The 21305-nt window shown below is 41.7% G+C and overlaps 1 protein-coding gene across 2 annotated transcripts; it reads left to right on the top strand.

Moving 5' to 3' along the window:
• Positions 1 to 14: 14 nt before the first annotated feature.
• On the top strand, positions 15 to 20228 carry LOC146684453 (uncharacterized). 2 transcript variants are annotated; one of them, XM_085443117.1, is made up of 6 exons: positions 15 to 268; positions 2794 to 3009; positions 5024 to 5239; positions 7266 to 7481; positions 7863 to 8114; positions 18520 to 20228. In XM_085443117.1, the coding sequence occupies exons 1-6, from the start codon at positions 106 to 108 to the stop codon at positions 19890 to 19892; spliced, it is 2436 nt and encodes an 811-aa protein (XP_085299243.1). In that variant the 5' UTR covers positions 15 to 105; the 3' UTR covers positions 19893 to 20228. The 2 variants fall into 2 exon arrangements, with proteins under 2 accessions (XP_085299243.1, XP_085299244.1); XM_085443118.1 differs by lacking the exons at positions 7266 to 7481; positions 7863 to 8114; positions 18520 to 20228 and adding an exon at positions 5621 to 6662.
• Positions 20229 to 21305: the final 1077 nt, after the last annotated feature.

Here is a 21305-nt window from a genome sequence, read left to right on the forward strand (position 1 = left end):
TCAGTAGAAGAAGAATAGCAGCAATGGCGCCATTGAGAGATCCCATCGCGATCCTGAATTAAGTTTGAAGATGTTGGTTTGGCCGTGTCGGTTGTTGTTGCAATAATGTCTTCAGTTCAGAATCTTAGAGAGTTTATCAAGGAGAGATTAACTTCTGCTGCAGAAGAAATCTTCTCAGAGTTTGAAAAAACGATCGTCCGGTATGAGGAAGAGATCCGTCAGCTAAGACTGCTTGATATCAGACCCGGGATAAAGTCACACAATACAGGTGTGGAGGTGTGAGGGTTGCGGGATCATCGTGTGATTCACGTGGGCATGATCTAAATGCATTGAACTAGTAATACACCACAGTAAAGTGTATGAAGTTATATCTGTGCAGTGTTGAGAAGGTTACTTTTAAAATGTTTTCCACGAAAGATTACAGAATACATGGCCCAAATGGAGTTTGTAACTATTCCATTAAGTTACTCAATGTGAATAACGTATTCTGAATACTTTGGTCCGGATTACTTTATTACTTGCTTGTTACAACTACTTGAATGTACTATTGCTGTGTGAATTATTGCTATAACTGAAGGCTACTAACCACCGAGCTAACATTGTTAGCTGGCTTTAGCTAAAGTTATTTCATAGACTAAAGACTGTTAGACTTGATTCATAGCATTAACATCCTGCTAGGTACAAACAATCATGTGCAGTTCTGAAAGCAATCTCAAGTAAATTTTTAAATCGTGATGTAAAATGAGTAACAGTAGGGTGGACATTAGGCAAGGCTGCAGTTTTTGCAGCGATCTCGTATAGAACACAATTTCTGTATCAGTAATAGGTTTTCTTTCTGTTTGCTTTCAGAACTGCACATAATTATTTGCAAGTAGCAGGTTGTAATGCAGCCTTCAGTAATAGTAATGAGTCACACAGCAATAGTACATCGAAGATTCTGAAGTGAGACATAACCTAGATAGCTACATAAACTAATACAAGGTAGTTGTAGTAGGCTTACGTTAGGGCTGTACAATCAATAAAGATGAGGCAGAACCTGGTAGCTCCAAACAGAAGGACCAGTCAAAACAAATTGAGGATGTTATTCCTAAATGAGGGGCTCCCCCTGTTGCATGGACATGGTTTGGTTATGAAAAGTCTGACACGGATCAGAAAACTGTACTATGGAAATTATGCCCAGACTGGTTCCCACCACGGACTCAAACACGACAAACCTCTTCGACCACCTACGCATGAATCACGTGAAAGTTTGTGGAGAGAGTTTATAGATGAGAAGCAAAAAAGAGCCATCAGGTGCTCAAAATAAACCTTAGACTCATACGTTAGAACAGGCTTTTCCCCCACGTGTAATAAATACTCAGAAAGAAAATGGCGGCCGTTACAACATATATCTAAAAATATATAGTGCATTGGTCAAAATACTCGACTCCAGGTACACGACACCCAGCTGAAAACACTTCATGAAAGTCAAGTTGCCCGATATTCACAGAATTTACAGAAAAAGCACTATTTTGTCATATATATCATTATCGGGATATATATCATATATATCATATATACACCATCGTGTAATCCATTTATTTAGAAGTAACTGTATTCTAATTATTACCAAATTATCGGTAACTATCGGCGGCACGGTGGTTAGCACTGTTGCCTCACAGCAAGAAAGTCCTGAGTTCAATTCCACCATCAGGCCGGGGTCTTTCTGTGTGGAGTTTGCATGTTCTCACCGTGTTTGCGTGGGTTCTCTCCGGGTACTCCGGCTTCCTCCCACCGTCCAAAGACATGCAGCTTGTGGGGATAGGTTAATTGGATAATCCAAATTGCCACTAGGTGTGAATGTGAGTGTGAATGGTTGTCTGTCCCTATGTGTTAGCCCTGCGACAGACTGGCGACCTGTCCAGGGTGTACCCCACCTTTCGCCCTATAACAGCTGGGATAGGCTCCAGCGCCCCCCGCGACCCTGAAAAGGATAAGCGAATGGATGGATGGATATCGGAATACAGTTACTCATGTTTTGTATTTTAAATGCATAACGCCGGTACATGTATGCCGTTACTCCCTAACACTGCATCTATGTAAACATACTTACGGCCACTTTGTTAACTACACCCGTTCAACTACTCTTTAATCCAAAATGTAATCAGCCAATCAGATGGCAGCAGTCCATGCATTTCAGCATATAGCGATCAGTGACGGTGATTGAAATCACTTTGATCATGGTGTGGGTGTTGGTGCCACATTGGCTGATCTGAGTATTTCAGAAACTGCTGATCTGTTTAAATTTCCAGCACAAACATCTGTATGATTTACAGAGAGTAGTCCAAAAAAGAGAAAATATGCAGTTCCCTTAAAATGACATTGAGTTCTCTGTACTCGGGTCTCCAGAGTTACCAGCTCTCAACCCAACAGAGCATCTTTGGAATGTAGTGGACCATGAGATTTGCATCATATTTATTAGTAAAATGTTAAAAGATTAGCATTAACAGTATATCTTACCTGCCGTCGTAAAATACTTTAAGCTTTCATGATCATATTCAGATCATGCTGCTGTTCATTTGTTTGTTTATTCACAGTGTGTGATGATCACTGGCAGTCACATCTAAAAATCAGACCCCAGACAGCTGTAAGGTTATCAACATCATCCAGTGAACAAATGACTATCAGTGAATGTTTCTGTGGCAACATAAAACGCAAGCTAAATTCTCAATAGGTGACCGTTTTCATCCTTCTTGAGCTTTCTTATCATCACATTAGTCACTATTTTCTTGTGTCCTTTTGTTGAACACGAAGGTCTGGATGATCAGCAGTTCTGTGACCATGAGAGGAGCTCCAGTCTCAACCAGGAGGACCCAGAGCCTCTACAGACTAAAGAGGAACAGGAGGAAATCTCCACCAATCAGGGAGGAGAGCAGCTTGCACTGAAGCAGGAGGATGAAGGGATTAATGTCTGGACCGGAGAACAGCTGGATTTGTTGTGGAAACCTGGATCACGGCTGACCAGATTTGGTATGTAAAAGTGTAATAAGCAGATTTCATAATATAGAAATGAATATGACTTATAACAAAATGTCACAAAGACATATGGCGTGCATTACCGCCTGGGATACTGCCTCACTGGAGACATGTTTTCTGTTTCAGATTTAAGTCATGTTAGCCCAGAACTGTACGCAGAATGTAGAAAAATGTTGAGACAATGAAAACTGTGGATTATTGGCCACAAGGACCAAGTTGGAGTAGTGAGCTGTACGCCTCATAAATGATGACTTTCTGCATGTAAACAGAATTCTTCTCTGTTCGCTGCATGAGAGAGAATATTTAAATATCGCTCACATATCTGAGAGACCTGCTCACAGTGTGACTTTTTTCTTGTGTGTTCTGTCCATCAAGACCTCCCACAGCAACATGATTGTAAGGAAAATGAGGATCTGGATGACCCGCAGGTCTGTAGCCAGGAAAGGAACTCCAGTCTGGACCAGCAGAACACAGAAACACTATAAAATAAAACTACAATATAAGACGAGAAACGTCTTATATTGGGATATGAGATTTTGGTCATGTCGCACAGCCCTAGCTAATGTTAGTCTTTAAAAAAAGAATGTACTTCCAGATGTTTCTTTCGGGTGGAGTCTTTATAGTTGAGAGCAGCTCGGTTTCTGGGTCCATTGTATAACTGACGCCACCAACATTACCAAGAGACTTACACTAGAGCTTCTTGTTGCGTGTTTTATTTGGGTTTCCGGTAATGCGTGAAATCAACAAAATTAGAGAGGGTATAGCCTGACATATGAAACAGGAAAAGACCATCGTGTAATCCATTTATTTAGAAGTAACTGTATTCTAATTATTACCAAATTATCGGTAACTATCGGCGGCACGGTGGTTAGCACTGTTGCCTCACAGCAAGAAAGTCCTGAGTTCAATTCCACCATCAGGCCGGGGTCTTTCTGTGTGGAGTTTGCATGTTCTCCCCGTGTTTGCGTGGGTTCTCTCCGGGTACTCCGGCTTCCTCCCACCGTCCAAAGACATGCAGCTTGTGGGGATAGGTTAATTGGATAATCCAAATTGCCACTAGGTGTGAATGGTTGTCTGTCCCTATGTGTTAGCCCTGCGACAGACTGGCGACCTGTCCAGGGTGTACCCCACCTTTCGCCCTATAACAGCTGGGATAGGCTCCAGCGCCCCCCGAGACCCTGAAAAGGATAAGCGAATGGATGGATGGATATCGGAATACAGTTACTCATGTTTTGTATTTTAAATGCATAACGCCGGTACATGTATGCCGTTACTCCCTAACACTGCATCTATGTAAACATACTTACGGCCACTTTGTTAACTACACCCGTTCAACTACTCTTTAATCCAAAATGTAATCAGCCAATCAGATGGCAGCAGTCCATACATTTCAGCATATAGCGATCAGTGACGGTGATTGAAATCACTTTGATCATGGTGTGGGTGTTGGTGCCACATTGGCTGATCTGAGTATTTCAGAAACTGCTGATCTGTTTAAATTTCCAGCACAAACATCTGCATGATTTACAGAGAGTAGTCCAAAAAAGAGAAAATATGCAGTTCCCTTAAAATGACATTGAGTTCTCTGTACTCGGGTCTCCAGAGTTACCAGCTCTCAACCCAACAGAGCATCTTTGGAATGTAGTGGACCATGAGATTTGCATCATATTTATTAGTAAAATGTTAAAAGATTAGCATTAACAGCATATCTTACCTGCCGTCGTAAAATACTTTAAGCTTTCATGATCATATTCAGATCATGCTGCTGTTCATTTGTTTGTTTATTCACAGTGTGTGATGATCACTGGCAGTCACATCTAAAAATCAGACCCCAGACAGCTGTAAGGTTATCAACATCATCCAGTGAACAAATGACTATCAGTGAATGTTTCTGTGGCAACATAAAACGCAAGCTAAATTCTCAATAGGTGACCGTTTTCATCCTTCTTGAGCTTTCTTATCATCACATTAGTCACTATTTTCTTGTGTCCTTTTGTTGAACACGAAGGTCTGGATGATCAGCAGTTCTGTGACCATGAGAGGAGCTCCAGTCTCAACCAGGAGGACCCAGAGCCTCTACAGACTAAAGAGGAACAGGAGGAAATCTCCACCAATCAGGGAGGAGAGCAGCTTGCACTGAAGCAGGAGGATGAAGGGATTAATGTCTGGACCGGAGAACAGCTGGATTTGTTGTGGAAACCTGGATCACGGCTGACCAGATTTGGTATGTAAAAGTGTAATAAGCAGATTTCATAATATAGAAATGAATATGACTTATAACAAAATGTCACAAAGACACATGGCGTGCATTACCGCCTGGGATACTGCCTCACTGGAGACATGTTTTCTGTTTCAGATTTAAGTCATGTTAGCCCAGAACTGTACGCAGAATGTAGAAAAATGTTGAGACAATGAAAACTGTGGATTATTGGCCACAAGGACCAAGTTGGAGTAGTGAGCTGTACGCCTCATAAATGATGACTTTCTGCATGTAAACAGAATTCTTCTCTGTTCGCTGCATGAGAGAGAATATTTAAATATCGCTCACATATCTGAGAGACCTGCTCACAGTGTGACTTTTTTCTTGTGTGTTCTGTCCATCAAGACCTCCCACAGCAACATGATTGTAAGGAAAATGAGGATCTGGATGACCCGCAGGTCTGTAGCCAGGAAAGGAACTCCAGTCTGGACCAGCAGAACACAGAAACACTATAAAATAAAACTACAATATAAGACGAGAAACGTCTTATATTGGGATATGAGATTTTGGTCATGTCGCACAGCCCTAGCTAATGTTAGTCTTTAAAAAAAGAATGTACTTCCAGATGTTTCTTTCGGGTGGAGTCTTTATAGTTGAGAGCAGCTCGGTTTCTGGGTCCATTGTATAACTGACGCCACCAACATTACCAAGAGACTTACACTAGAGCTTCTTGTTGCGTGTTTTGTTTGGGTTTCCGGTAATGCGTGAAATCAACAAAATTAGAGAGGGTATAGCCTGACATATGAAACAGGAAAAGACCATCGTGTAATCCATTTATTTAGAAGTAACTGTATTCTAATTATTACCAAATTATCGGTAACTATCGGCGGCACGGTGGTTAGCACTGTTGCCTCACAGCAAGAAAGTCCTGAGTTCAATTCCACCATCAGGCCGGGGTCTTTCTGTGTGGAGTTTGCATGTTCTCCCCGTGTTTGCGTGGGTTCTCTCCGGGTACTCCGGCTTCCTCCCACCGTCCAAAGACATGCAGCTTGTGGGGATAGGTTAATTGGATAATCCAAATTGCCACTAGGTGTGAATGTGAGTGTGAATGGTTGTCTGTCCCTATGTGTTAGCCCTGCGACAGACTGGCGACCTGTCCAGGGTGTACCCCACCTTTCGCCCTATAACAGCTGGGATAGGCTCCAGCGCCCCCCGCGACCCTGAAAAGGATAAGCGAATGGATGGATGGATATCGGAATACAGTTACTCATGTTTTGTATTTTAAATGCATAACGCCGGTACATGTATGCCGTTACTCCCTAACACTGCATCTATGTAAACATACTTACGGCCACTTTGTTAACTACACCCGTTCAACTACTCTTTAATCCAAAATGTAATCAGCCAATCAGATGGCAGCAGTCCATGCATTTCAGCATATAGCGATCAGTGACGGTGATTGAAATCACTTTGATCATGGTGTGGGTGTTGGTGCCACATTGGCTGATCTGAGTATTTCAGAAACTGCTGATCTGTTTAAATTTCCAGCACAAACATCTGCATGATTTACAGAGAGTAGTCCAAAAAAGAGAAAATATGCAGTTCCCTTAAAATGACATTGAGTTCTCTGTACTCGGGTCTCCAGAGTTACCAGCTCTCAACCCAACAGAGCATCTTTGGAATGTAGTGGACCATGAGATTTGCATCATATTTATTAGTAAAATGTTAAAAGATTAGCATTAACAGCATATCTTACCTGCCGTCGTAAAATACTTTAAGCTTTCATGATCATATTCAGATCATGCTGCTGTTCATTTGTTTGTTTATTCACAGTGTGTGATGATCACTGGCAGTCACATCTAAAAATCAGACCCCAGACAGCTGTAAGGTTATCAACATCATCCAGTGAACAAATGACTATCAGTGAATGTTTCTGTGGCAACATAAAACGCAAGCTAAATTCTCAATAGGTGACCGTTTTCATCCTTCTTGAGCTTTCTTATCATCACATTAGTCACTATTTTCTTGTGTCCTTTTGTTGAACACGAAGGTCTGGATGATCAGCAGTTCTGTGACCATGAGAGGAGCTCCAGTCTCAACCAGGAGGACCCAGAGCCTCTACAGACTAAAGAGGAACAGGAGGAAATCTCCACCAATCAGGGAGGAGAGCAGCTTGCACTGAAGCAGGAGGATGAAGGGATTAATGTCTGGACCGGAGAACAGCTGGATTTGTTGTGGAAACCTGGATCACGGCTGACCAGATTTGGTATGTAAAAGTGTAATAAGCAGATTTCATAATATAGAAATGAATATGACTTATAACAAAATGTCACAAAGACACATGGCGTGCATTACCGCCTGGGATACTGCCTCACTGGAGACATGTTTTCTGTTTCAGATTTAAGTCATGTTAGCCCAGAACTGTACGCAGAATGTAGAAAAATGTTGAGACAATGAAAACTGTGGATTATTGGCCACAAGGACCAAGTTGGAGTAGTGAGCTGTACGCCTCATAAATGATGACTTTCTGCATGTAAACAGAATTCTTCTCTGTTCGCTGCATGAGAGAGAATATTTAAATATCGCTCACATATCTGAGAGACCTGCTCACAGTGTGACTTTTTTCTTGTGTGTTCTGTCCATCAAGACCTCCCACAGCAACATGATTGTAAGGAAAATGAGGATCTGGATGACCCGCAGGTCTGTAGCCAGGAAAGGAACTCCAGTCTGGACCAGCAGAGCACAGATCCTCCACAGACTAAAGAGGAACAGGAGGAAATCTCCACCAATCAGGAAGGAGAGCAGCTTGCACTGAAGCAGGAAACCAAAGGCATCATCATCTGGACCGGGCAGGAGCTGGGCATCATGTGGAACCCTGAAGTAAAGTTGCACAGAATAGGTATGCAAAACTTTAATAGATAGATTCAGTTTTGTATTAAGAAATCTAACTCATGTTGGGTCCTAATCAGACCTCCAATATACTTTATAGAGGCACATGAAGAATTTAAAGACCGACTGCAATAAGGAAACTGACGTAATATTCTAAGAGCCAAAATGTCTAGCCCTCCCAGTGTCGCCCCTGTCAGGACTGTCTTATGTTGAAAATAATTGAGTACAAGAGAGAGGAAGACACCCTACAATGAGTTGAAACGTCAGCTTGTTATTTATTCCTCCATATTCATATTTGTCATTCATATGGTCACTTTGTTTGTCCCTCCAAATTGCAGTCGTCACTCCTTCGCCTGTGCTGCGCCCCTGCACCTGCAGGCACACTTACAGTGAATATCAAATTTAATAACAGGAAATTAACTAGGCATGTACTTTTCTTTCTTTTTTTGGCCACATTTTTCAAGTGACCTATATTTGACAACAGCATATAAAAAAATAAAACAAAAAAAAGAACTTTAAATTATGTTTTTGGTGTGCCATCTCAATGTTTTCAGTGGCCCCCATATGGCCACCCATATGAAAAAATTCTGGAGCCGCCCCTGTACATTATGACTGAGTACATCCACTAAACCTTTTGTGGATAACATAACAATCCCCATGAGGACTGAACGATCAATTTAAAAATAAAATATATCGATTTGAAACTAAGCTTTTAGCAAACCACACAACACTATGATAGGTGTGTCCTTGTGCCATGTGTTTCTGGGTCTTTCTTCTTCTTTCCCTTTGGATTCCAGCACAAGGCCTGTGTAGTGATGTTATTGGTGGACTTCCTGATTGTGTGGCCAATCCAGCACCACTTTCTCTCAGAACTGTATTGCTATTGGTTTCTGGTTTGTACTTGTCCACAGTTTGTAATCCTCTCTGGCCACTGGATACGGAGGATTTGTTTTAAGCAGCTGCTGATGAATGTCTGCAACATACAAAGCGCTGTCTTTGCTTCATGTTTACGAGCTATAGAGAAGTATAGGTGTGACCCTGATTTTAAAAATGCTCAGCTTCAGAATCAGAATCAGAATACTTTATTCATCCCGAGGGAAATTAGGGTTACAGCAGGCAGCACGCTAATGGCGCATGCGCACTTACAAAGGAACCTTCTGACCAACTTTACACAAACATCACATTGGGCAGACATGGACATTATGGACAATGCTGGGCATCCTCTGCACACGGCCATTAACAACCAGAAGAGTCTGTTCAGTGACAGGTTGCTTCTCCCAAAGACAAGAACTAACAGACTTAAAAACTCCTTTGTCCCACACGCCATCAGACTGTTTAACTCCTCCCTGGAGGGGAGAGGGAGGGGAAACAGGAGGACAAAGGAGGGGGGAACAACTAAGCTGTAGTGCCTCTTCACCTCACTGTGCAATACCTTTTGTGCAATACTTTTGTAAATAGTCAACGGTGCAATAGACTCAATACTTGAAATGTGCAATTCACTTGTATTTTTATTTTTATTCCTATTTATTCTATTTATCCCCTTCGTATATTTTATTTATATTGTCTCTGTATTTATATATATGTGTGTGTGTGTGTATATATGTGTATATATATATATATATATATATATATATATATATATATATATATAATATTCTGTAACTTCTGTCGGTGCTGTGCTTTTTTGGAAATCGAATTTCCCAGAGGAACCCACCCGAGGGATTAATAAAGTTCTATCTAATCTAATCTAATCTAACATGTCAGAAAGGTAGGCTGATAGGAAAAAACAACGAAAATACACTACATGAGGTAAGAGGAGGAGAAAAAAAACTCCACTCAGACTGAGCTCCTAGTGGGAGAACAGTTTGATAACAGAAAAAACACCTCAGCACAAAAGCACATGACTATCAATACACCATAGAAACACAAGACAAGCAACAGGGGCGGGTAAAGGGTAAGAGAGAGCCGGTGTAGACAGCGCATCCGGTCCTGCAGCATCTGTGCTGGTCCAGTTGACTGCTATCTTCCCCGGTAGGGCACAAGCATCGAAGGCGTTGGAAAGGGAGAGGGGATGAGTGAGTGCTTATCAGTGTAAGTGTGTGTGTCTGCGTGTCCATAGTTTAGCTGAGACAGTGTCCTTCGGCCTATCAGGCTAAGTAAACAGTCCTCCAGCCAATCCAGGTGTCCTTGCATGGGATGGGAAGAATAGCCGTAACACAGCTTGGTGAAATTTCTGACCTCTTGAGTTTCAAACATTTTTTAAAATGATGTTGTTTATTTTTTCTTACTTTTTTTTACACTAAATTTACTAACCCAAGGTGTTATTCACCCCTACTGAGATTTTCAAAGGTCGTCAGCTCAATTCTCCTGCTTTTGTTGTGCAAACCACCCATTATCTTTGAGGCCTGGCACGTTTACTCAGAGTAGCTCAGATCCAAGGCAGGCCAAACCTCTGTGTTACAACCTTCAGAAATGCCTGCCGTATCTATACAAAATATCCCACACATTGACTGACCTGCAAATGTGTAAGACACATTCACAATATATGGAAACACAAGTCTGTTTTATTTATAAAAAATTGTGTGAAAACAGAATGAAAAGTTGCTAATACAATGACATGAGTGACATGTGTGATCTCCCCAGCGTTGCATGTTCTCTCCTTTGCCTGTTCATGTAAAAATAGCAAAACATAAAAAATTAATTCTGTCCCTCAGTTCCAGGTTGGTTCATCTCTTCATCTTTCTGCCTTTTGTCTTAGGTTACTCTCCCACACAGTCTGTCTGTCTGTGTCATAGTCTGTTTGCAGCATTCAGCAATGCAGTTCCTTGACTCTCACCACAGATCTTCCATTGTGACTGTGTATGTGAGGGAGTGGCATTGCATTACTTCAGCACAGTGCTGTGCATAAAAGCAGACAGCCCAGGCTGGAGAATCATTTCTTCTTCGCATTTCTGACAAGGCACATCAGGATGGCCTCTGTATCACTGCCTCACAGGAAGAACATCTGCGCGCAACAGGCGCGCATCCATTTCCTTGCTTCAGGAAATGGATGAAGCAGACTCTGATGGAGGAGAGGTTTCATTTGTCCAGCAGGCCACTGATACCTCCTCAGAAGAATCTAAAAAGGAGATGGAACAAGAACCCAACATGCCTCCATGGAAGAGGCACCGTGGTACTGGGAAGCCCAGTCTGAGCCACACGGCAAAAGACGGCACTGTGTGGGTAGAGGAGGACATTGGAATGCCCAGTGCAGTAGCAAATCGCTCGTGCTTCACTCGTGCTGGACCCACAGAGTCTGCTAAGGTCTGTCATTGCCATAGTACGTATGCTCAATTAATCGAATTTTAATCACGATTACGATCTGGGCTTTCAACGATCATTAAAAATGACTGAGCCGATTATTAGCCCCTCCCTAATTTATCCGCGACACCTTAAAGGCCGGTCCGTGAAAATATTGTCGGGCATAAACTGGTCCGTGGCGCAAAAAAGGTTGGAGACCGCTGATTAAGAGGACCCGAGGGAAGCTCGGAAAGCTAAGCAGAAGTTATTTGGAGAGTGACTGCCGTTGGTTGAAAAGAGAGTTTAAAAAAAAACAAACTTCAGTGGTGTTGCACACTATTTTATATTATTTTTTTAAAGTCATTGTTAACCCTTTAAAGCCGGTCAGAGCAGCACGCTCCGTTTTGCGTAACTATTTTTAAATCCCTGTAGAACCTGAACCGTGTAAGCTAGCGCAATAATTTGTTTTGCATATGAAACCGGAGGAGTTGTACTTACATCTGATGCCATCAGCTTGTCCTCGGTCACGGTTTCGTTCCACATATAGCTTTGCAAAAATTGCATAAAAAGCGCTTGCAGGAACAAAAACATAATATTCCAGAAACACGCTTTGCCGTTCCTATCAGCTGTTCGTAACACTTCCCACAGTGAAATGATGCACATGCTGTTTTCTTTGCAAATTTGCATCATAGGATTGTTTTTTGTTTTTCCTGCAGTATATAAAAATTGCTGTATCTCCAAAATAAAACTATGAAGACACTCAAAATAAATTTCCTGTGGTGGGAAACTATTTTTTGCAACTTTATTGTATTTAAAGTTTTGAGGGATAAGCCTCTTAAATTTCTCCAAGTAGAAATATACAGTGGGGCAAAAAAGTATTTAGTCAGCCACCGACTGTGCAAGTTCCCCCACTTAAAATGATGACAGAGGTCAGTAATTTGCACCAGAGGTACACTTCAACTGTGAGAGACAGAATGTGAAAAAAAAATCCATGAATTCACATGGTAGGATTTGTAAAGAATTTCTTCGTAAATTAGGGTGGAAAATAAGTATTTGGTCACCTCAAACAAGGAAAATCTCTGGCTCTCACAGACCTGTAACGTCTTCTGTAAGAAGCTTTTCTGTCCCCCACTCGTTACCTGTATGAATGGCACCTGTTTGAACTCATCATCTGTATAAAAGACACCTGTCCACAGCCTCAAACAGTCAGACTCCAAACGCCGCCATGGCCAAGACCAAAGAGCTTTCGAAGGACACCAGGAAAAGTATTGTAGACTTGCACCAGACTGGGAAGAGTGAATCTACAATAGGCAAGCAGCTTGGTGTGAAAAAATCAACTGTGGGAGCAATCATCAGAAAATGGAAGACATACAAGACCACTGATAATCTCCCTCGATCTGGGGCTCCACGCAAGATCTCATCCCGTGGGGTCAAAATGATCATGAGAACGGTGAGCAAAGATCCCAGAACCACACGGGGGGACCTGGTGAATGACCTGCAGAGAGCTGGGACCAAAGTAACAAAGGTCACCATCAGTAACACACTACAACGGCAGGGAATCAAATCCCGCAGCGCCAGACGTGTTCCGCTGCTGAAGCCAGTGCATGTCCAGGCCCGTCTGAAGTTTGCCAGAGAGCACATGGATGATACAGCAGAGGATTGGGAGAATGTCATGTGGTCAGATGAAACCAAAGTAGAACTTTTTGGTATAAACTCAACTCGTCGTGTTTGGAGGAAGAAGAATACTGAGTTGCATCCCAAGAACACCATACCTACTGTGAAGCATGGGGGTGGAAACATCATGCTATGGGGCTGTTTTTCTGCCAAGGGGACAGGACGACTGATCCGTGTTAAGGACAGAATGAATGGGGCCATGTATCGTGAGATTTTGAGCCAAAACCTCCTTCCATCAGTGAGAACTTTGAAGATGAAACGAGGCTGGGTCTTCCAACATGACAATGATCCAAAACACACCGCCCGGGCAACAAAGGAGTGGCTCCGTAAGAAGCATTTGAAAGTCCTGGAGTGGCCTAGCCAGTCTCCAGACCTCAACCCCATAGAAAATCTGTGGCGGAAGTTGAAAGTCCGTGTTGCTCGGCGACAGCCCCAAAACATCACTGCTCTCGAGAAGATCTGCATGGAGGAATGGGCCAAAATACCAGCTACTGTGTGTGCAAACCTGGTAGAGACCTATAGTAAACGTTTGACCTCTGTTAATGCCAACAAAGGTTATGTTACAAAGTATTGAGTTGTATTTTTGTTATTGACCAAATACTTATTTTCCACCCTGATTTACCAATAAATTCTTTACAAATCCTACCATGTGGATTCATGGATTTTTTTTTCACATTCTGTCTCTCACAGTTGAAGTGTACCTCTGGTGCAAATTACTGACCTCTGTCATCATTTTAGGTGGGGGAACTTGCACAATCGGTGGCTGACTAAATACTTTTTTGCCCCACTGTATTTGTGTGGGCTGAGATTTTACTTTCAAAGAAAACACAGTAATGATCAGATAAGCCCACATCAGACACAGTAATGTTTGAAATGCTCAGGCTCTTGGAGATCAGTAGGTCAAGAGTGTGTCCTCTATTATGTGTGGCCTCTGTTACATGCTGAGTCAGCCCAAAGTTGCCCAGAGTGTTACTCAGGTCTTTAGTCCCTTTGTCCTGAGGGTTGTCCACATGGATGTTAAAATCCCCAACAATAATTACACAGTCGAAATCAACACAGATCACAGACAGCAGTTCACTGAGGTCATTAAAAAAGTCTGTGCAGTATTTGGGAGGCCTGTAAACATTAAGAAACACAACTTTGGACGGGGCCTTCAGCTGTAAAGCCACATATTCAAAAGACTGAAAACTTCCAGGAGATAGCTGCTTACATTGAAATGATTCATTAAATAAGACAGCAACCCCTCCTCCTCTCCTGCTCACCCTGGCCTCACTGATAAAACTGTAGTTAGGAGGGGTCGTCTCGATGAGAACAGCTCCACTAAGCGAGTCATGGACTAAAGTAAAACAGTATGTTGGATGTGCCATGCAATGCTCAATTACATGGGTGGGAACTAGTGTGTTAGCGCAGTTAGCTCGTTAACGTGATGGCCGTCTAGCCCCATGCACGGGGCGATCGGTGGTAGCTCGTTAACGGAGATTTGCCGTGTTGTGGCGTTAAGGTCATTTCAACGAGATTAACCTGAAAGCACTAGTGGGAACACAACGACTATGACTGCACATTTACGCCGACATCATCCTAGTGCAAAGACAAAAACAACAAGCATGCTACTAACTATAGCCGAGTCATTTAGACAGCTGTTAGCACATGATTCTCCTTATGGGGACCTGATATGTTTAATATGCTGCTGAGAATATAGCCCAGAAGAAGCGGATAGTATAGCTTTTATTTTGGAAAGAGACATTTCTCTGTAATAAACTCTCTTTTCCAAAGATGAGTGATTCCTCAATCAGATACAGGGCTCGCAAAATCGCTAGCCCGACATCCTGGGGCTAGCAATTTTTTCAGTCGGGCTACCAAAATCTATCTCTGCCCTGCCCGTCGGGCTATTGTAGGAAGGAAAAATCTATGTCAATGCTTTTGCATTCTTTCAGAAATGTAGCTGGGTAATTATGTCATTGGCATCGGTGAGCCACTGTCAATATGTGACATATTGAAATCCCGTTTGAATTTGCGCTTGTTTTTTTGCTTTCACTTTGCAATTTTACAGGTCACCAGAGAACTTCAATCTATACATCTAAAAACCACAGACCAGGCGAGAAATTTGGGTGTAGTGATGGATGCAGACCTAAACTTAGAAAAACACATTAAGACAATAACAAAATCAGCTTACTATCACCTCAAGAATATTTCAAGGATAAAAGATCTGATGTCTCAACAGGACCTGGAAAAACTAGTCCATGCATTCATTTTTAGTAGGCTTGATTACTGTAACAGCATCTTTACAGGTCTACCTAAAAAATCAGTCAGACAACTACAGCTCATTCAGAACTCTGCTGCTCGAGTCCTCACTAAGACCAAAAAAGTGGACCACATCAGTCCAGCTCTGAGGTCTTTACACTGGCTGCCTGTCCGTCAGAGGATAGACTTTAAAGTTCTGATGCTGGCCTATAAAGCTCTGAATGGTTTAGGACCAAAATACATCAGTGACCTCCTAACCCAGTATGAACCTTCCAGATCCCTCAGGTCATCTGGATCCGGTCTTTTATCAGTTCTCAGAGTCAGAACCAGACACGGAGAAGCTGCATTCAGCTTTTATGCTCCTTATATCTGGAACAAACTCCCAGAAAGCCTCAGATCAGCTGAAACACTCAGTTTATTTAAATCCAGGTTGAAGACTCACCTGTTCTCAGCTGCATTTGAATAAAGCACCAAATCCACACTTTTAAGCTTAAATTTCAAAACTTACACTAACTACTGATCTTATCTATTTCTGATTTTATCTGTCTTGATTTTATATACTGTTTTGTTTGTTTGTTAATTAGTTAAGCTTAAATTTCAAAACTTACATTAACTACTGATTTTATCTACTGTTCTGATTTTATCTGTTTTGATTTTATATACTGTTTTGTTTGTTTGTTTGTTTGTTAAGTGGGATTAGAGCTCTGGGTAGCTCCCCAGCTGGGTCTAGACTGGGTCTAGAGAGTATTTTAAATTCGGGGAATTTAAAACAGAAAGTAGCTCGTCCACATAAGGACTGGTAGCTCCCCTTACGATAAGGGTTCAGATCGCGCGAACAGGTGTGGGATTAGAGCTCTGGGTAGCTCCCCAACTGGGTCTAGACTGGGTCTAGAGAGTACTTTAAATTCAGGGAATTTAAAATAGAAAGTAGCTCGTCCACAGAAGGACTGGTAGCTCCCCTTACGATAAGGGTTCAGATCGCGCGAACAGGTGTGAAATGTGTGTGTTTAGTTAGTTTGTTTGTTTGCTTGTTTTAATCAATTTTAAATCATGCTTTTTATTTGTTTTTGTTTCTAATGTCTCTGTAAAGCACTTTGAATCACCTTGTTGTTGAATTGTGCTATACAAATAAATTTGCCTTGCCTTGCCTTGCCTTGCCTTGCTTACCTTCAGGGTCATACGTCACATGAAAACCAAAATAATTCCAAACGCCAGATCTGAATGAGGGTGGGGGAGGTTCATGTTGCAAGGAGAGCTTAACTTCTGTCTTGCTAGCTTGCCCTGCGCTCTTCATTCTGACTATGCTGTCTGTGTTGAGCGCTCAGTGGATCTGCGTTTGACTACTCCGCCTAGGCTGCACTGTCGAGCGCAGATCCACTGAGCGCTCCACACAGACAGCATAGTCAGAAGGAAGAGCACAGGGCAAGCTAGCGAGACAGAAGTTAAGCTCTCCTTGCAACAGGCAAATTGACCCTCATTCAGATCTGGCGTTTGGAATTATTTTGGTTTTCATGTGACGTATGACCCTGAAGGTAAGCGAGTCATGGACTAAAGTAAAACAGTATGTTGGATGTGCCATGCAATGCTCAATTACATTGGTGTGAACTAGTGTGTTAGCGCAGTTAGCTCGTTAACGTGTTGGCCGTCTAGCCCCATGCACGGAGCGATCGGCGGTAGCTCGTTAACGGAGATTTGCCGTGTTGTGGCGTTAAGGTCATTTCAACGAGATTAACCTGAAAGCACTAGTGGGAACACAACGAATATGACTGCACATTTACACCGACATCATCCTAGTGCAAAGACAAAAACAACAAGCATGCTACTAACTTTAGCCGAGTCATTTAGACAGCTGTTAGCACATGATTCTCCTTATGCTGCTGAGAATATAGCCCAGAAGAAGCGGATAGTATAGCTTTTATTTTGGAAAGAGCCATTTCTCTGTAATAAACTCTCTTTTCCAAAGATGAGTGATTCCTCACCAATTCCTCTGACATCGTCTTATTAATCGTTAGCTTACTATGCAAACATGACAAGTGAAATCTCCCGCAGCTTAAACATGTGAGAGGTTGATCGCGCAGAGAATCGCTGAGCTTATGTGAGTGCGCGTGTAAAAGCATTTCAGTTCTGCTGAGCCAAATAAGACAGGTCAGGGTGAAGAAGTGACAGCCAAATAAAAGCTTACCACAAAACGGAGAAGTTATGACAAATCAGACTATAAGGCAAAAAGAAAGTGCAGCTTTATGGTTTCATGGACAAAATAATTTCTGTGGCTGCAATATGACGAGCTATATAACCAGGGCTGCACATAAGTGGTCCACAGGTGCGCATTCGCTGTCAAAATAAAAAACGCGCACAAGGGTTAGGGTTAAATTTAAAAACTGTACTTTTGAGTTAAAATATATATTTATAATTTTAATAAATGACAAATTAAAAAGGCATGAACATTTTTTTTGTATCGAAAAAATATCGAACCGTGACACCAAAGTATCGAACCGAACCGAACCGTGAATTTTGTGTATCGTTGCACCCCTAATATATATATATTGGGGGTGCTAGTAGGTGTTAGGTTCAGGGAATTTACGCAAATTTGCACGGGGTTAGTAAATCTAGTGGTAGGGACTTGCACCAAGAAAAAAGTCAGTATTTCTAGTGTTAACCATAATGTAAACCAACAAGAGGCCACCAGACAGGAAAACATACAAAGAGACTTTAAGAGAATGCTAACTGCCCCAACAGTACTGACCTAAGCCTAATCTTAAAAGTAGAGAGGGTATCTGTCTTCCGAATCCAAATTGGCAGCTGTTTTCACAGAAGAGGGACCTGAAAGGTGAAGGTTCTACCTGCCATTCTCCCCAACTTTCAGGCAATGAATGGTTAATCTAAAAAATAAACAAAAAAATACTGCAGTGAGTGTCCTGTAAAGTTTTTAACTAATTTTAAATAAACTTTTAAATGTTTTGTGCACTTTGATTAAAAATTTTCAGGGATACGACTTTGTTTTGTTTGATTATATATCGTCTTTATTTTCTCATCGTAGATGGTCTGTTTATATTATTTGTAGAGTTTGTAAATGAGCAGCCAAAATGGTTTTCACTGAGTCAGCAAAACTGTTTCTCCCCACAACATGATTTTCATTGGTATATCTAAGCAACATGCTTACCATGTGGAGATTTGCTAATGGTTAAGGCAAAAAATGTATGCTTTTTGATCTGTCCCTTCAGATTTTCCACAACATGACTGTAAGGATGTGGAGGGGCTCACAAATCAGCAGGTCTGTAACCAGGAGAAGAACTCCAGTTTAGGCCAGGAGGATCCTTCACAGATTAAAGGGGAACAGGAGGAACTCAGTACCACTGAAGAGGAAAAACCGCTTGTACTAATGCAGGAGACTGCAAATTTTCCATCTCGTGAAAAAAGTGACCACAGTGAATCAGAACCATGCTGTGACCAGTGCCTTTCTCACAACTCTTCTGACACAGATGAGGATGAAAGCAAGGATGGTAACTCACACAGAAATAAGTCGGAGCAAATCGTATCAGGCTTGTCAGTTCAAAATTCCAAGACAGCTAAGTTATGTAGAACCTGTGGGAAAAGATTTATTTGGAAGTCAGACTTAACTAAACACATGCGAAGTCACACTGGTGAGAAACCACATTGCTGTAGCACCTGTGGGAAAAGATTTCTTGTAAAATCAAATTTGAAAACACACATGCGAATTCACACAGGTGAGAAGCCACATTGCTGTAGTAGTTGTGGGAAAAGATTTCATGTAAAATCAAATTTGAAAACACACATGCAAATTCACACAGGCGAGAAGCCACATTGCTGTAGCACCTGTGGGAAAAGATTTACTGTGAAGGGTCATTTGAATATGCACATGCGAATTCACACAGGCGAGAAGCCACATTGCTGTAGTAGTTGTGGGAAAAGATTTCATGTAAAATCAAATTTGAAAACACACATGCGAATTCACACAGGCGAGAAGCCACATTGCTGTAGCACCTGTGGGAAAAGATTTACTAGCAAGAGTGAGTTGAATATACACATGCGAATTCACACAGGCGAGAAGCCACATTGCTGTAGTAGTTGTGGGAAAAGATTTCATGTAAAATCAAATTTGAAAACACACATGCGAATTCACACAGGCGAGAAGCCACATTGCTGTAGCACCTGTGGGAAAAGATTTACTAGGAAGGGTCATTTGAATATGCACATGCAAATTCACACAGGCGAGAAGCCACATTGCTGTAGCACCTGTGGGAAAAGATTTACTAGGAAGAGTCACTTGAATATGCACATGCGAATTCACACAGGTGAGAAGCCACATTGCTGTAGCACCTGTGGGAAAAGATTTACTAGCAAGAGTGAGTTGAATATACACATGCGAATTCACACAGGCGAGAAGCCACATTGCTGTAGCACCTGTGGGAAAAGATTTACTAGGAAGGGTCATTTGAATATGCACATGCAAATTCACACAGGCGAGAAGCCACATTGCTGTAGCACCTGTGGGAAAAGATTTACTAGGAAGAGTCACTTGAATATGCACATGCGAATTCACACAGGTGAGAAGCCACATTCTGTATTACTTTAGTACAGTTGAAAATGCATTTCGGAAACCATCCTACATGCTAAGTTTCATTCTTAGAAAATGGTGATGGCAGATCACATAAACAGTGTTTGGATCATTTAAAAATGAACATTCGGTAAAAAAAAACTTCATTTTGAAAAGGTTTTCAGAAGCTCAGTTTCTTTTTTCACACATGGACAAGAAAAAGTGTTTGTCTCGCAACATGAAATGTTTGCACCTTTATCACATTTTCTGACATCATTTTTTATTGTTTATGGGCTTTGTCTTTACTGAAGTTTCTTCATTTTTCTTCTAAATCTTTGTTAATCTTGTATGTTCAATAAAACTGTTGGCATCACACTTCACTCATCTCCTGTAGATTTTGTGTTTTGGTTTCAATTGTGTTCCAAAAGCCTGAATCAACATCTTTCCAGCCTATAGAAATTCTGCAAAGCCTTTAAAATTTGCGACCCCACAATCCTGCTGCTCTTTGAAAAACTAACAGTACTTCCAAACGAGCTGTTAAACAGGGCTTCGTGTGATCTGCCTTTTGGTGATCAACTGGTCAGAAAGATTCAACGCATTCAAGTGGATAATCATGCTAACTTCCTTGATTCTTGTCCTCACTTTCCAGGTCCTCAACGGTACTCCATCAATGTCTCCTGAAGTTGTGTGTTTCAGAACAAAAGTGGAGCAAATAATAGCAAACACTGAACACACACCTCCCCTGTCTGCCAAGAGCATGTCTAAGACTTTTCTATACCACCATCAGTGACGTGAAGACAGATTGTTCAATATTAGATTATTCTGTTATTATATGTTACCTTATATATGTAATCAAAGTAGTTGAATTAGAATACTGCTGTAGATCACATTATACCCTTTAATATAGAGTGTGTGAGCTGTATGTAGTTTAGTTCTCATTATACTTTTGAGTTAACAGAACATATTCACATATTAGTTCATTAGATAAATGTGCAGAAATGAAATAGAAGTTGATTTAAGGAAAAGCAGATGCTGGCTTCACGGTGCAGTTGAACGCTGGCAACGCGAGAGCGAAACACGTCCGTAGGTTTGGTTTATGATACGGCGTGTTCCGGTGGTGCGGCCGTGAAGTGCAGTAGTGGTTGGTGCTAGTTTTAGTACAGTCAGTCGAGTTTTAAGGGCTGCGGTCATAATACAAAGTAAAATTTTAAGTACATAGAGCAAAACCTGGTTTATGATGTCAGGTATAACTTCGGGGATGCAAGCATCACTTTTATGATGCGACTTTGCCCCGTTGTGGCGGTCATAAGCGCAGAGAAAGGGGTATTTTGGTCTATGGTGCAGTGTGATTATAGGTAATGGGAACCACACCCAGCACGAATCAGCAGCTGTGAAAAAGACAGCAGCGAGGAGAGAATTAGAGGAGAAATTAAGAGAAGTTTTAACACATAA

Source organism: Copadichromis virginalis, linkage group LG20 (genome assembly GCF_057382275.1).
Source record: "Copadichromis virginalis isolate Kocher_CV1m ecotype Utaka linkage group LG20, C_Virginalis_male_GT1.1, whole genome shotgun sequence".
Taxonomy (NCBI): domain Eukaryota; kingdom Metazoa; phylum Chordata; class Actinopteri; order Cichliformes; family Cichlidae; genus Copadichromis; species Copadichromis virginalis.

Bases quoted from the DNA above. Each gene is read 5' to 3' on its own strand.
- LOC146684453 (XM_085443117.1), top strand. From the start codon at position 106: ATGTCTTCAGTTCAGAATCTTAGAGAGTTTATCAAGGAGAGATTAACT. The intron at 269-2,793 runs GTGTGGAGGTGT...TTGAACACGAAG, and splicing joins GATAAAGTCACACAATACAG to GTCTGGATGATCAGCAGTTC. The intron at 3,010-5,023 runs GTATGTAAAAGT...TTGAACACGAAG, and splicing joins ATCACGGCTGACCAGATTTG to GTCTGGATGATCAGCAGTTC.